At 37.7% G+C, this 15,369-nt stretch overlaps 1 protein-coding gene across 4 annotated transcripts; it reads right to left on the minus strand.

The window, feature by feature from the left end:
• Nucleotides 1-338: 338 nt before the first annotated feature.
• AAE17 (acyl-activating enzyme 17) lies at nucleotides 339-15,130 on the minus strand. Of its 4 annotated transcripts, none has more exons than XM_039023255.2 (15): nucleotides 14,844-15,130; nucleotides 14,439-14,713; nucleotides 13,530-13,659; nucleotides 13,154-13,422; nucleotides 12,423-12,627; nucleotides 11,454-11,494; nucleotides 11,233-11,358; nucleotides 10,365-10,438; nucleotides 9,149-9,369; nucleotides 3,139-3,233; nucleotides 2,780-2,996; nucleotides 1,723-1,848; nucleotides 1,544-1,642; nucleotides 951-1,163; nucleotides 339-676 (listed from the first exon to the last, which is right to left on the minus strand). In XM_039023255.2, exons 2-15 carry the CDS (start codon nucleotides 14,690-14,692, stop codon nucleotides 569-571), a joined length of 2,178 nt encoding a protein of 725 aa, XP_038879183.1. In that variant the 5' UTR covers nucleotides 14,693-14,713; nucleotides 14,844-15,130; the 3' UTR covers nucleotides 339-568. The 4 variants fall into 4 exon arrangements, with proteins under 4 accessions (XP_038879183.1, XP_038879185.1, XP_038879186.1 ...); XM_039023257.2 differs by having other exon boundaries at nucleotides 14,439-14,716; nucleotides 14,844-15,127; XM_039023258.2 differs by having other exon boundaries at nucleotides 13,811-14,713; nucleotides 14,844-15,038.
• Between the last annotated feature and the right edge of the window lie 239 nt (nucleotides 15,131-15,369).

Here is a 15,369-nt window from a genome sequence, read left to right on the forward strand (position 1 = left end):
TACCATAAATGGTTACTAATTCGTAATTATGGTTCTTGTTTTTAATTATTTTGAATTTGCTTTTACCTCATTCGATTTTTTTAAATAAATTTCGAAAACAGATATTGAATAGAGGGATCATTCATAAAATTTCGAAATAATATACATATTATTATTATTACAATTACCATTGCATTTCAATAGATGTCATACCTAATTCTAAAATCTTCAAAAGTTAATCATCTCAATTTCTTAAAAAAAAATTGAGCTTTGTATATGTTTAGGATTTTTTTCCCTTGAAATATTTTCAAACTTATCTACTTTATAATGGATCTAAAAGCTCAACATGACACCAAGAATTTGGATCTAATATAGACACCAATTATTATATTAACAACGAAGAAAATAACATCTTCAAATACTCAAAGGTGTTCTGCTCTGTCTTACAAGTCTTTTCGTAGTACAAGCTTTTCCATATAGCCTTCAGTTTGTCCGAGAAGAGGCTCGAAATAACATTTTCTTATCCTCATAAACGGCCAATTCAAGAGTGTTTCTCGTTGAGTTTTGGGAGGTTTTAGAGGTTTACAATTCAGAGCTTTGTTTTGTGTTCAAGTGTAAGCTGCTGCCTCAATATCCTTCTCATAACCTTATTTGTTGCAGTCCTTGGAAGGGAAGGGTAAGGAACCACCCGATGAACCTATGCAAATCACACAGAATGAAGTAAACTCGTCAACACTATGTAGTGTGTGATTGGCAGTGATCTTAAAATGATTAAAAAAACCACTTTTGTCAGGTTTAAAATCACTTTAAAACATACCTTTCACCACTCAAAATCAATTTTCACCACTCAAAATCAATTTCAATGTTTAATTTTACACGTTTTAAAAAATAAAAGTAGTTTTCGAGTGATTTTGAATGAGAGAAGTGATTTTCTTTTAATAGAACCATAAATGAGCTTAGTAAAAATTTACCCTGAATAATGGATTGAGGTTCTTCTGGAGAGCTGAATTGAAAGACTGCTTTAATTTATCCAAATCTCGGCCAGTTTCACCTGGATTCTTGATTACCACTGCAATCACCAATTGTTCGGGCCCACCACCCTGCGGTGGTACCCCGATAGCAGCTGTTTCAAGAATGTTATTGTCGACTGTATTGCAGATGCGTTCAATCTCGACCGAACTCACCTGCATGAGAAGGATAAAGCATGTATTTTGGATATTTAAACCTCACATTCAAAGATGAAATTGACCTCTGACGCAGACTTCAATTTCCTTGGTACTTCACAAATTTTTTGAAGACTCTACCTTTTATTTGGAAAATCAATCAGAACCTACACCCGACATTCTCTCTTTGACATATAATTTTAAATTTACATGAAATATTTAGTTCTGGAAACAGACGAGAACTAAACAGACAGAAACATTATCTCTATGGTTCCATCATTTAAGAGGCTATTTTCTTAACACAATCTCAAAGTTCCTCCTTCCCATGTCATGACCATAGCTGTTAGCATTGAGCCCCAGCAAAAAGATTATTTTACCCGGAGAAGCTGAAAGGAAAATACCTTTATGCCTCCAAGATTCATTGTATCATCTGCACGACCATGTGCACGATAATATCCTCGAGAAGAACGCTCAAACAAATCTCCATGCCTTCTCAATACCTATTAAGAAAGTAACGTGGTAATGGTAACTTTCAAGTTCAAGAAGCATTCTTAAGCAGAAAATCTGAAAAGTAGCCTACCATTCCATTCCAAAGGGGCATTCCCTTAAAATAGATATCATAATGGTCGGCATTCAAGAGACTGCTAGAAGCTCCAAACATGAAAGGTCCGAGCGCCAATTCACCAATTCCTGGCATATTTTGTGGCTAAAGAGGGAAGAAGACAAAGACAAATGTTGCATTTAAGAACTCAAGTAACAATTTTTAACATACAGATTACAGACACTTCAATTTGATGCATGGCAATTGAGAGAACCAGCAAAGAAACTCTTCATAACTAAGGGGTACCATATTTCAGCACCATAATTGTTTTAAGATGAAGCGGATGTGTTTCAATGAAGCTAAAGCTAAAGCAAGTAGATGTTGAAGAATGCATGATAAACAAAGGAGACATGAAAAATGCAATCATTCTTACGCAGGGACACCACCTTCCCAACTAGACTCAGTTTGTTAAATTAAAATTTTAAAAAAAAAAAAAAAAAAAAAAAAAAAAACCAAAAAATACATAAGAAAAACCAAGCTCTTTCTTTTTTAGAAAAGATAAAATTTTGCCCCTAACTTGTCAGGTTGTATCAATTTTTTCCCTGAACTTTTAATTAAGTCATATTTGGACAAGTGTTGCAATCTTGACCTTAAACTTAAAGATGTATTGCAACTTTTATCCTTTAATAAGTTTTCGTTTGAGAATTTGTGAAAAGTATTTTCACGTACCTTAAATGAGTTATGTAACGTATATAAAATATAATATTGATAAAATTTTAAAGAAGAACAATAGTAAAGCTAAAACTTTTATTAAATTTTGTGAGTTTTGACAAAGCTATTCAAAGGTTAATTTGTATATTAATTGAACTTAAATTTGTGCATAACTTGATATTATCAATAAATTTAACCAAGTCTAAGGTCCAATTCAATGACATCAAAATTTTAGGGTAAAAGTTGATGCTTGACCAAGTTTAGGAGTAAAAAACCTTTTTGGTTTTTTTCCTTTTTTTTTTCTTGAACATATGCAGTTTCTCCCCACTAATGCCATTGACACTAATCAGCCTAGGCTGCAGATGAAGTGACGATCAATTCTTACAATAGGAGAACCATCATCGCCAAGAATAAAGAGACTGCACCCCATAGCTGGTGTGCTAAAAGCCGCCAAGGCCTGAGCCTGCAATAGTGACCCTGTAACAAATCCACCACCAATCTCTGTCCCACCACAATATTCGATGATAGGCTTATAGCAAGCTCTTCCCATTAGCCACAGGTATTCATCTACGCTAGATGCTTCTCCAGTGGAGGCAAAACAACTAGAAGTTGCAACAGAAAAAAAATGAAAAAATCGAACTATTAAAACTGACCTAAAATAATAACAATTTTAATCTTGAGGCTCATAAACAAGGATTCTAAATAACAAGATAAACAAATTGAAAGTTTAATTCGTAAGCTCACCGGATGGAAGACCAATCATAACCTGATGTGCAGTTTGTACTTTTCCATGAACGGACAATACTTGGAATCACCCCAAGCATTGTTGTTTTAGCATCCTACAGAGGACAGAGATCGTTAGACTGGATTATAGAAACGATATCACAAAGAAACTAAACTCCAATGGACTAGATTAAAGTATATGGATGGCCCAAATGACGCAATTAGAGAGAAATATGGCTCTGAAACATGGAGAAAAATTAGTTACATCTACATTTATCCAAATTTAAGGAACTCGTGAATAACAACCATTCTTCATCTCATTACCAACTGATGCTTTCAATAAGAAAAACATTACCACCTGATATATTTATTGATGAAATATAAGAAAAGAGAGACCAACATACAGTTTACGTGGAAACCCTAGAACAGGGAGAAAAACCACGATACAGACCTTTTTCTTATTATTTTTAATTGATACACTGAATACAAGAGAACAAGGTGAATAAATAGACAGTAGAGAGCCCTAGGGTAGAAGAAAATTACAATAATACCCCTAGGGAAAAAAACCCTACTTTCAACACTCCCCCTCAAGTTGGGGCATAAATATCAATAAGACCCAACTTGCTGATACAGTAGTCAAAATTTGGTTTAAGTAACCCCTTGGTGAGAACATCTGTCACTCGTTGACTTGAGGGAATATAGGGGATGCAAATGTTCCTATTATCCAGTCTTTCTTTAATGAAGTGTCTGTCAAGTTCTACATTTTTGGTTCTGTCATGCTGGACTGGATTGTTTGCGATGCTTATTGTTGCTTTATTATCACAAAACAATTTCATTGGAAGCTCACTATCTTGGTAAAGATCAGAAAACACCTTCTTCAACCAGATTTCTTCACATATCCCTAAGCTCATTGCCCTGTACTCAGCTTCAGCGCTACTCCTGGCCACCATTCCCTGTTTCTTACTTCGCCAGGTGACAAGGTTACCCCAGACAAAGGTGCAATAACCAGAGGTTGACTTTCTATCAACAACAAAGCCTACCCAATCAGAATCGGTATAAGCTTCAATAGTCCTTTTTTCAGACTTTCTGAACATCAGACCCTTACCATGAGTCCCCTTCAAGTACCGAAGAATACGCTCAACTGCAGTCATATGCTCATCATAGGGAGCTTGCATAAACTAGCTTACCACGCTTACTGCGTATGAAATATCTGGTCTTGTATGGGACAGGTAGATCAGTTTTCCAACCAACCTCTGATACCTTTCCTTGTTAACAGGAACTTTGTTGTCTATAATACCAAGTTTTGCATTATACTCCACGGGTGTGTCAGTGGATTTACATCCAGTCATGCTTGTTTCTTTGAGTAAGTCCAGTGTATATTTCTGTTGCGATACTGAAATACCTTCTCTTGATCGAGCTACTTCCATTCCAAGAAAGTATCTCAACTTGCCAAGGTCTTTAATCTCAAATTCTCTGGTCATTCTTGTTTTGAGCCTTGTAATTTCACCCTCATCATCACCAGACAGAACAATATCATCAACATACACTATGAGGACTGCAATCTTACCGGAGACGGACCTTTTTGTAAACAGTGTATGATCTGAGTGCCCTTGTTAATATCCCTGTGCTTTAACAAATGTGGTGAACCTATCAAACCAAGCCCTTGGAGACTGTTTCAGTCCATATAATGACTTTCTCAGTCTGCAAACCTGTACTTGAACTGACTCTCAAATCCAAGAGGGGGGCTCATATAGACTTCCTCTTTAAGTTCTCCATTCAGGAATGCATTTTTAAAATCTAACTGGTGAAGTGGCCAATCTTTGTTTACAACAATCGACAACAAAACCCGAAGAGTATTGAGTTTGGCCACGGGAGAGTGTTTCAGAGTAATCAACTCCGTAGGTCTGGGTGAAACCTTTAGCAACCAGTCTGGCCTTATATCGGTCAATTGTCCCATCTGATTTGTATTCTACGGTGAACACCCATTTGCATCCAACTGTCTTGTGCCCTTCATGTAAAGGCCCCTGTTCCCACGTTCCATTTTTCTCAAGAGCCCTCATTTCTTCCATAACAGCCGTTTTCCATTCAGAACTCTCCATTGCTTCATGAATACTACTTGGGACTATGATAGTGTCCAAGCTGGTAGTGAAAGCTTTAAATTCGAGAGACATATTGCTATATGTCATGTAGCTGTGCATAGAGTATTTCGCGCATGAACGAGTACCTTTCCTCAGTGCTATTGGAAGATCGAGAGAGGCATCATGATTTTCCAACTCTCTAGGTTTCTCAGCATGACCGGTCATCTATATATCAAGGATTTCAGTAGTATCTTCCACTTCCTTATAAAAAACTGGCATTTTTCCTTTACTGCTATCATTCTTAGCTGTCTCCTCATCTGTCACATTTTCAGTATTGTCACCTCCTTCATCCTTATCTTCCCTGCACTTATCAGTCTCCATACATATATCAACATCATTAGTTTCAGGGATACAAGTACCTGGACCAGATGTAGGGTTTGATTCATGGACCGGAGCCGACTGTTCAACAGGTGACATCCCTTCCTTTCTAAGATTCTTCCTATAGTAGGTTATCTATGGAATCTGGTTGGTAGGGAGGACAGGACAGGCTTTTTCAGAGCTAGGAGAAGGAATCAGGGCGGATTCCCCTAAAGGGATATCATAGGAGGACCAGTTAGGCTCTTCACTCAAGCTCTCCCTCCGAAGATGACTAACGGGGAAGAAGGGTTGATCTTCAATGAAAGTAATGTCCCTGGAGACAAAATACTTACGAGAGGACGGATGATAGCATTTATACCCACGTTGGTGGAGAGGGTACCCAGCAAAAACACATTTCTGAGCACGAGGGGTGAATTTTGTACGATTTGGGCCATGGGAGTGGACAAAGGCAACAGCCGAAGACACGGAGGGGTACATTAGAAATCAGGCGAGTAGTCGGATAGGATTCTTTGAATAGGTCCAAGGGATTATGAAAGTCAAGGACACGAGAGGACATGCAATTAATGAGGTGAGCCACAGCAAGAATGGCGTCTCCTCATAGATAGGACGGAAGAGTGGCAGACAACATTAAGGACCGGGTAACTTCCACCAGATGACGATTTTTACGCTCAGCTACTCCATTTTATTGGAGAGTATAAGCACACGAGCTCTGGTGGATAATCCCTTTAGACACAAGAAAGTCACGGAAAGAGGTGTTAAAGAACTCTCGTCCATTATCACTCCTCAAAATTCCAATCTTTGCATGGAACTGTGTTTCAACCATTGTATAAAATTGTTGAAAGATGGAAGACACCTCAGACTTATCGGCAAATAAGAACACCCAAGTGAGGCGTGTGTGATCGTCTATGAAGGTGACGAACCAACGCTTTCCAGTGGAGGTAGTAGTAGGTGAGGGTCCCCAGACGTCACTATGAATGAGGGAGAAAGGACTGGACGGCTTATAAGGTTGAGAATGATAAGTAATACGACTTTGTTTGGCACGAATACATACATCACAATTTAGAGACGCTATATTAATATTGCAGAATAAATGCGGAAACAAATATTTCATATATTGAAAGTTTGGATGTCCTAAACGATAATGCCATAACATAAAGTCATTTTCGGAAGTAGAAAAATTTAAAGACATAAAACAAGTTCTATGATCCTCCCTAGAAGAAGCAGCGTCAGAAAGGAAGTAGAGCCCCCTATTGTGCCGGGCAGTGCCAATCGTCATCTTCGACTTCTAATCCTGAAACACAACAAAATCTGGTGATAAAATGGTCTTACAATTCTGATCTCTTGTAATTTTACTGACCGATAAAAGATTATATGAAATTTCAGGCACATTAAGTGTATCACGTAGTACTAAACCATCAAAAGGAGAGGTATTTCCTTTCCCTGCAAACGGGGCAAAAGACCAGTCTGCAATTCTAATACGTTCATTTCCCGCACTCAGACAATATGAAACAAATAATTCTGAAGGGCAGGTGAGATGATCTGTGGCCCCTGAATCTACAATCCAGGGTTTCTTGCCATTAATGTTAATAAGGCCAAAAGATGGAAATGTACCTGATTGTGCAATGGCACTCACCCTGACAACACTCAAATTGGTCTTATTATCGGCTGAGGGCTGATGCAGTGTATTCTCATTAACCGAGTCACTTACAAGTGCACGCACAGGGGATTTGTCATGTGACTGTCGTCGCCTACTGTTGGGGGGCTGCCGTGTAGCTTCCAACATTGGTCCTTCGTATGCCATGGCTTCTTGCAATGCTCACAGACAAGTGTGGGCTTTTTATCACCGTCGGCACTAGAAGCCTTCGTAACAAAGGTTGATGCATCAATAGAAACAACCACAGGATTGTTCATAGCATGTGACCAATCCTCTTCCAGTCGAACCTCTGAACAAACTTCTCTGAGAGGAGTAGGTCGTTGACCCAATATGCGACTCTGAACACTGTCAAATTTTGGGTTCAATCCAGCCAAAAACACATACACCCGATCTGCCTTTTCAAGTTTCAAGTACTGGGCCCTATATTGTGCGCAATTCCAGACAATTTCTCGGCAAAGGTCCATCTCTTGCCAATACACTGATAATTTATTAAAATAGGAAGTAGCATCCATGGTCCCTTGCTTGCACTCATGGACCTATTTGTATAACGTGTACAACCGAGATGCGTTCTGTCACTTTGAGTACAGATCTCTGGCTGCATACAGTGAGGGTCGGCCAATCTGTGCCTCCATACTATTGATGAGGACAGAACGTAATAGAGAATCCTCCCCTTTCCAGATTCTTTCTTGAGGATCGCCTGGGATAGGTTTCGAAATTTCTCCTGTCAGATACCCGAATTTGTGCCTTCCTTCGAGGGCCATTCTGATCGACTGGGACCAAGAAAAATAATTCTCCCTATTCAGTTTTTCTCCTACCCGAATTTCCCATTGAGCCAGTTAAATAAGTTGTATTGGGCAAAATAGAGAACGAATTTACCGGATTCTCTATGGTGAATGATTGAGGGTTTGGACCAAGGACCGTTTCCAAATCTGAAATCTGCATTTGAAGATAGGCCAATCTGCATCGAACATCGTCAGGGTACTGGGCCGAACCACCATGATTTGGTGCAGTTGGAAAAAGGCCTTCGACCGATGGCTGGATGTGAGAGGAACCAGCTGGGTATGCTGGAATCAGGGCGTCGGCCGAAAAGAACCCGATCGGAGGTTGCGGCGCTTGGAAAGATAGCGGCGGCGTCGGGTCGGCAGTTCGGATCTGCGCCTGGGAAAACTGCGGTTGGACAGAGGCAGAAGCAATCGGCTCCTCTCCTCGGTTCGACTCCCGAAGTGGTCGCGGCTGGGCAGAGAAAGGAACGGCCGGCGACTCGTGCGGTCCAATCAGCTCCTCTCCTCGGTTTGGCTCCCGAAGTGGTCACAATTGGGCAGAGAAAGGAATGGCCGGCGACTCGTGTGGCATGGTCGGTGCGAACGAGGGTTTTTGCGGCCTTATCGCACAATTCTGTCCTTCGACGAAACCCTCGGTCGACGTCGACGACGCTTCCTGTAGCGGCTCGACGGTGGCTATGGTGGCTGGAAGAAGTTGTGGTAGGGCAGATTGGAGGTATTCTTTTACAGCTTCTTGGATAACAGCTTTCATGTCCATGATTGGAGCTTCGTCTGTAGAAGATGTCTGTGGTTGGTTCTCGTCAATAATGGCTAGGGTTTCGTTGCCATGCTCTGATACCATGATGAAATATAAGAAAAGAAAGACCAACACACAGTTTACGTGGAAACTATAGAACAGGGAAAAAAACCACGATACAGACCTTTTTCTTATTATTTTTAATTGATACACTGAATACAAGAGAACAGGGTGAATAAATAGACAGTAGAGAACCCTAGGGTAGAAGACAATTACAATAATACCCCTAGGGAAAAACCCTACTTTCAACATTTATTAATTCAAGACTGCTATTAAAAGTTTAAAGTAGTTGCTTCACAAAAAAAACTTGTGTATTAAGTTCGGAGTATGGTAAGAGATTTACCTGTACAAATTTAACAAATCCAGAACTAAGTGGGGATCCATTGTATAATGCCATGGAAGCCTTGTTTAATAATGAAGCATAAACTAACCATGGCCCCATCATCCATCCAAGATTAGTGGGCCAAGCAACAACATCACCTTTATGAATGTCCATGTGGCACCATGCATCGGCTGCAGCTTTCAAAGGTGTTACAAGGGTCCATGGAATTGCTTTTGGCTCTCCTGACCAACAAATAAACACAATTAAGCCTAGAAGCATGAGAACAACTATGGTTCTTAATGGTGTATCCTAGCGTTATAAGATGATAATTTAGAATCTCATTTTATTATATCATCGATTTTGTCTAAAAAATGGCATTTCCTTTCTTCTCGCTAAGTTTATCAGAGTACAGCAACCACCAAATCTATCCCTTATCAGTTACACGCTGGGTGAAGGGAAGATTCTGTTGGTCGGTGTGCTGATTCCAAAACTTTCATAAGGTTGGAAAGTCATGCTAGGAACATAAATTTGTGAAATTTAAGCTCTCAAGAGCTAAGTAATCCTGTTCAAGTAGTAAGGTCATTCAGAAAAGGTTTGCTGGATATCGGCTCCATTATTTTCAAAGTTCACCCTACTTTGAAAGTCAAAATTCATTATTGAAGTCTGACAGTCTACAAAACACTAAAAGATATCTGACGTTTGTCAAGGTGACTTGAATGAACAAGTTAGATTGTTCATGTCTCATGATGAGGAAAAAAGGGCAGAAAATACTAAAATTTTGATTTTCACATTAAGAATGTGTATCGAACATAACTGACTAAAACTCCTCACTGTTAGAACAAAGAGTTTGAGCTACTGTGAAATATCATTATAGAATTAGAATCATTATAACGTAAGAGATCATCCAATGGACACTTGTAATTGAGATGAATTTCTTAACCGTGTAGATGAACAAAGACGCTTATGGATAGTCATAAATGGACTATGTTATGTTTCTCTCGTTAATAATTAGTGAGTGTCTAAATTTGTTTGTGTATAACTCAATTAATCTCAAGGAATGCTCCCCTTAGCCTACATTTCACATAAAAAAGGATGTAGGACATTTAATGTCTAGGATAGGCAGCCACTATTCCAGCCTGACGGCTAAGATTTAACAAGAACATCGTAGCAATTTTGGATATAGCAAAGAAATTAAAGAACGAGAATTAGGAGCCTAAACTCCGGATACTGAATCAACCTGTTGTTCCCGATGAAAAAAGAATATTTGTAAATGATTCTGCTGATTGCTCCACTGCAGCAAATTCCACTCCTCTGTAATAATCATATTAAAAAAGCTTAAATAATACAGCGTAAAGATTTTAACAATACCCAACATCAGAAAACATAAACCAAGTACAATTTGGATCGTTCCATAGATACATGGGTCTTAACTCCTATAGAATCTTTAAAGAACAGGTATTTCATAGAGAAAGGAAGGTTCTAATGCAGGTAATTTAATGAAAACTGATGAAAAATTGCAAAGAGGGATGGAGAAAAGATGTTATTTTCCCTTCAATTCTTCAAAGCTTGCATCACATCCTCATTTTCTGGGTTTGTTCAGCCGGGCCCAGAAATCATGTCTACTCTAATGTACAATTTAGATTTAATAAAACATAGAGAATGTATGGTTTCTGTCCTAAAAAGAATCTGGATGTAAAGAAATGTTTGATGATTTAGGAAAAAGAAGTTTCTAAGCTGGCTTAATTACAGTGGCTTAATATAACTTCAGCATGTTCTTACTCTATAAATACAAAAATACAACAGCTCAACCAAAAACTGTTTTGTTGGTTATGTGCATTTCCAGAACTTTTTTAAATATCTAATTTCGATGCTTTCCAGTAACTTAAACACGTTAAGATTTTAAAAAGAGACCTCCTAGAACTTAATGCTTGCACCAAGCGGTGTACACATCATGATAAAGGGGAGAATATGGGCACCCTAAATTTAAGAAATTCACCCAGTCAAATTGGAATGATAAGTTCAAAATGGGCAAAGAACCTGGACATGACGAGTACAAATAAGAAACCTATCATCAATTGAACTTAAATAAACAGAATAATGCATACTTCAAATCTTTGACTCTGTCCAAAAAGGCAAGCCAAGAAATATCACCATCTCGTAGTTTCATGCTAAAACCAGTGCTATTGGTCGGAATTACAATTGCCAGAGGTGCCTGAGCATCTACAACTCGACTGCAATGTTGAACCAGTTACATGCGTGTTTCAGTGTTAGGAGAAAGTAAAAAGACCAGGTTCTGAACTCCATGAAGAAGAAAATGTAACCTCACCTATACAAGGGTATACTTTTATCCCCACGAATAATAAGATCCTGAATGAAAGTAAGAAGGTTTTTGTGAGGATTCCCGTTATATTATAAGAAAGAAAAGATGTAACTACATAGAATATATAACCACCCCTTTGACCAGCTCACCAAGTAATTACCATATGCAACTAAAATTCGCAATACTCTTTAAAACTTTTAATCGAAAAATTTGAGTACAGAATATAAAATTGAGCACAGGATCATAATTAATAAATAACAGATAAGTACAGAATATAAAATTGAGCACAGGATCATAATTAATAAATAACAGATAAGTTAAAAATTATTCTTTGATTAACTGAAGTATAACTCAAATGACTGCTAGAAACAGAAAAAATAATCACGGAACTATATACACAGAGTTGATAACCTCAGATGAGGAGGAAAATAAATATTATACAACATGGTAAGTTTATCACAGTATTGAGTCATAACAGTTCACCGTTCACGAAATGAGGGCTTTATACATGACACATCTTAATGATTGATTGTTGGTCCAGGGAAGAGGTAACCAGCATCACCTTACGATCACATCTCAAGCACAAGTTAATACCTCTGTTCTATGCAGCATTGGACTAAGTAACTAACCATGACTTGCTAAACTTAACATGCACTCTAAATTCATTTCAATTACATAAGGAAAGGGCTGTGTGAAGTAGGGAAGCTCTGTCAGTTTTAAAAAGCAAAGACACAAGAATTTCATCTGAACTTTTACTTGGGGACGTACTGCGAGCTAGCTAGCATATGAGATTGGTATAACAGCGAGCTGCATGTGTACTGTTTAAATTAATTGAACAAAACTCATAAGAAGAAACCCACTGAACATTCCAACCAGCTTAAACCTTTCACATTCAACATAGGATACAATAATCCACGAGAATTAAATCATTTCAAGACCTGTTGCATCTTTTTTCAAAAGGAGAATCGTACTTACCTGTGTAAATATAGCTTTTGCTTTTGATATATCAAGTCTTGTGGATATTTCACGAGCAGCAAAACTATCAGCTATGGAGACAACCACATGACCAGCCAGAACTATAGCAAGATAGATGACCACAGCATTTACATTCATTGGCATGTCTATTGCTATTGCAGTTCCCTTCTCAAAACCTATTGATTTGAGAGCATGTGCAACTAACCTACAAATTTTAATCCCAACAGAACTATTTTATGTGAAAGGATATTCAGTGATGTGCCAATATTGCAATATATGAGCCAAACATCACTTAAAAATACTATTGCAACCACAAAAATAAACGTCAATATTCCCCCCGTGCTAGCATATGAGCATAAAAACCTCTTCCAATAAATTGAGAAATTAAACAGATAGACTTACCACTAAATCTATTCCACTAGTATCTCTCCAATCCCACTATTACCAAATGTACAAAATACAAATCATAAATGTTTCACTTATATGGTCAAGAAACGCATGTTTTCAAGCTTAGAAATTGAGGAAATAGTAAAAAAATCAATTTAGGGATGACCCAGCCGAAGTGAAAATGGGGAAGGTCATGCTAAGATGCAGTATGTGCTTAACTATATAAAATAAAATAAAGGCCGTTACCCCCCTGATACTCAATACTTTATTCTAAAAACTCTGATGAGAAATTACTAGCCTGTTATCATGAAAAATAAGAGCTGATGAGATAGATAGTAATATACCAAACCTCTGCACGCAATTCTCTAAGTGTCAATCTCTTCAGAGGCAGATCATCACATCCTTCATCACGCCATATGATTGCTACATCATCCAAACTTCTGTTCTCATTTAAAGATAAACAATCTTTAGCCGGATTAAACACTGCTCTAGGAAGCCATTGGCCACCCCGGCTTGAAAATTTTCTTTCTGGAGAATTATTTACTTGCAAGATACAGTTAGGAGGCTTAGAAAATGTTATATTCATCTCATCTAGTACAGTTCTCCAATAGACCTGACAGAGAAGACAGGAAAATGTTGCATCTTCTGAACTAAAATTTAAACCGAAGATTTTCAAGAAACAAAGTTGGATTGCACACTTGATATCAATACTGCCAATACCTCGGGGTTTGAGACTGAAAACTCCTGGAAAGAGGAGAAGCTTGATAAGGGGTCTCTATAACTTGACCCCAAAAACTCTTTCCCTCGCCTCTCTAATAGCTTGCCAATGTTTGTAGAAACTGCATTCCCCCTAAATTTTGAAGATGCATCAAATGAGATTTCACAATATGCTGTGCTAATAATCTGAGTAGAAATTTTTTGCTGGAATCTTAACATCCTACACGATATTATTGCAACTACAACGTTTATGAATTTAAAAAAGCAAGGTAGTATTTTATTACCCCCCATTGCAGAGTCCAGGTGCTGATACAATAGTATTTGATTGAATATGATGCAATATCATGGAAGTAGTAAAAGAGCATATACTCAATAATAGAGCCATGGAAAGAAGCCCCTCCGAAGCCTTCTCGATCTAGCATCTCTCTCGATGTGGAAAAAGTATAAGAAAAACATGGGGTTTTATCTCAAAATCAATTAGCAATAAGAAGAGTAACTCATATATCTTATAAAGATTATGAGGACTCTCTACTTTTTCCTATGTGAGATCCTCAACACGCCTCCTCAAGATGGTGCCTCTTTGGATTTACCATTCTTGGATTACCGAATACCCATTTGAGTTTCATGAGCTCTAATACTATATTAATAACTCACACATCTTATAAAAACTATGAGGTTCCTCCACTTTTTTCAATGTGAGATACTCAACAAAAGTACAATTTAGAGCCGTACGTACCTACAAACATCGTTTTCAAGTCCAGTACACCTCTTAATTCGATAATTCTCTATCCATATGCTAAAATAACCATTGGAAACTTGCATGCAAAAACTAATTGATAGTGCAATCAGCATATAGCTATCTCGAAAACCAATAACTTAATTGAGAAAAGCTAAGTATTCAGTGGAACTCACGGTTCGGGAATCCAAGCTGGTGGATCAGGACCAAAGTTTTTGTAACAACCGTAATACATCATTTGATGGAAGGAGAATGGAAGGTCGGGAGTGAGGACTCGCTTGGAGATATGGTGCCAAGTCTCAGGAGTGTCATTCCCATAGCTACGGATGATGTCGACCAAACGTCCATGGAGTTGCTCGGCAACTTCAGAACCAATTCCGAGAGCTTTGATATCAGCCACAGTAATGAAGTCCAGAGCTTTGTAATCCATCGGTGATTTACAGAGAGCTAACTGCTATTGAGAAACTATCATTCAAATTTCAAACACACCACCTTATCGTGAAGAAGAAGATTGAAGAATATCTGAAATCCCGTGCTTATGAAATACATCAAAATCTAACCAAAATGACAACGAAAATTACCTTAAACCAGAATTTCGAAGTAGTGTTTACGTTTCGATTTGCTTAATTTTTTGAACCAAATGGACAATCAGAAGATGGTTGGCCTATCAAGTAAGCAAATCGAATCGAAATAATCGATTTGAATTTTCTCATATTTCGACCCAGCTGAATCAATCTCATCTTATTTGTTTCATTAAAAAAAAAAAAAAAAAAAAAAAAAGTCGAAAATGTTAGATATTAATTATTATATTAAATTTCTTCTCATCCATCAATTTAAACTTCTGGATCAATGTATTGTAATGGGAAGCAATTTGCGGATCTCGTTGATAATTCAATTTATTCTTGAACTTATTCACTGTTATTTTTTTAAAAAAATAATGATATTTCTCTTCTTCTTTTTTAAGTTAAATGATTTTTTTTCCTTTATGTTAAAAATTATATAAGAAAATAAGTATTAGTGTTTTTTTTTTACTAATCTTTAACATTTTCTTTCTTCTATTATAATCTACCTTACAATGAGTAATAATTATAATTTTCGAGCCATACA

The sequence above is a fragment of the Benincasa hispida genome, chromosome 2, assembly GCF_027475165.1.
Source record: "Benincasa hispida cultivar pf3 chromosome 2, pf3_genome.v1.1, whole genome shotgun sequence".
Classification (NCBI taxonomy): domain Eukaryota; kingdom Viridiplantae; phylum Streptophyta; class Magnoliopsida; order Cucurbitales; family Cucurbitaceae; genus Benincasa; species Benincasa hispida.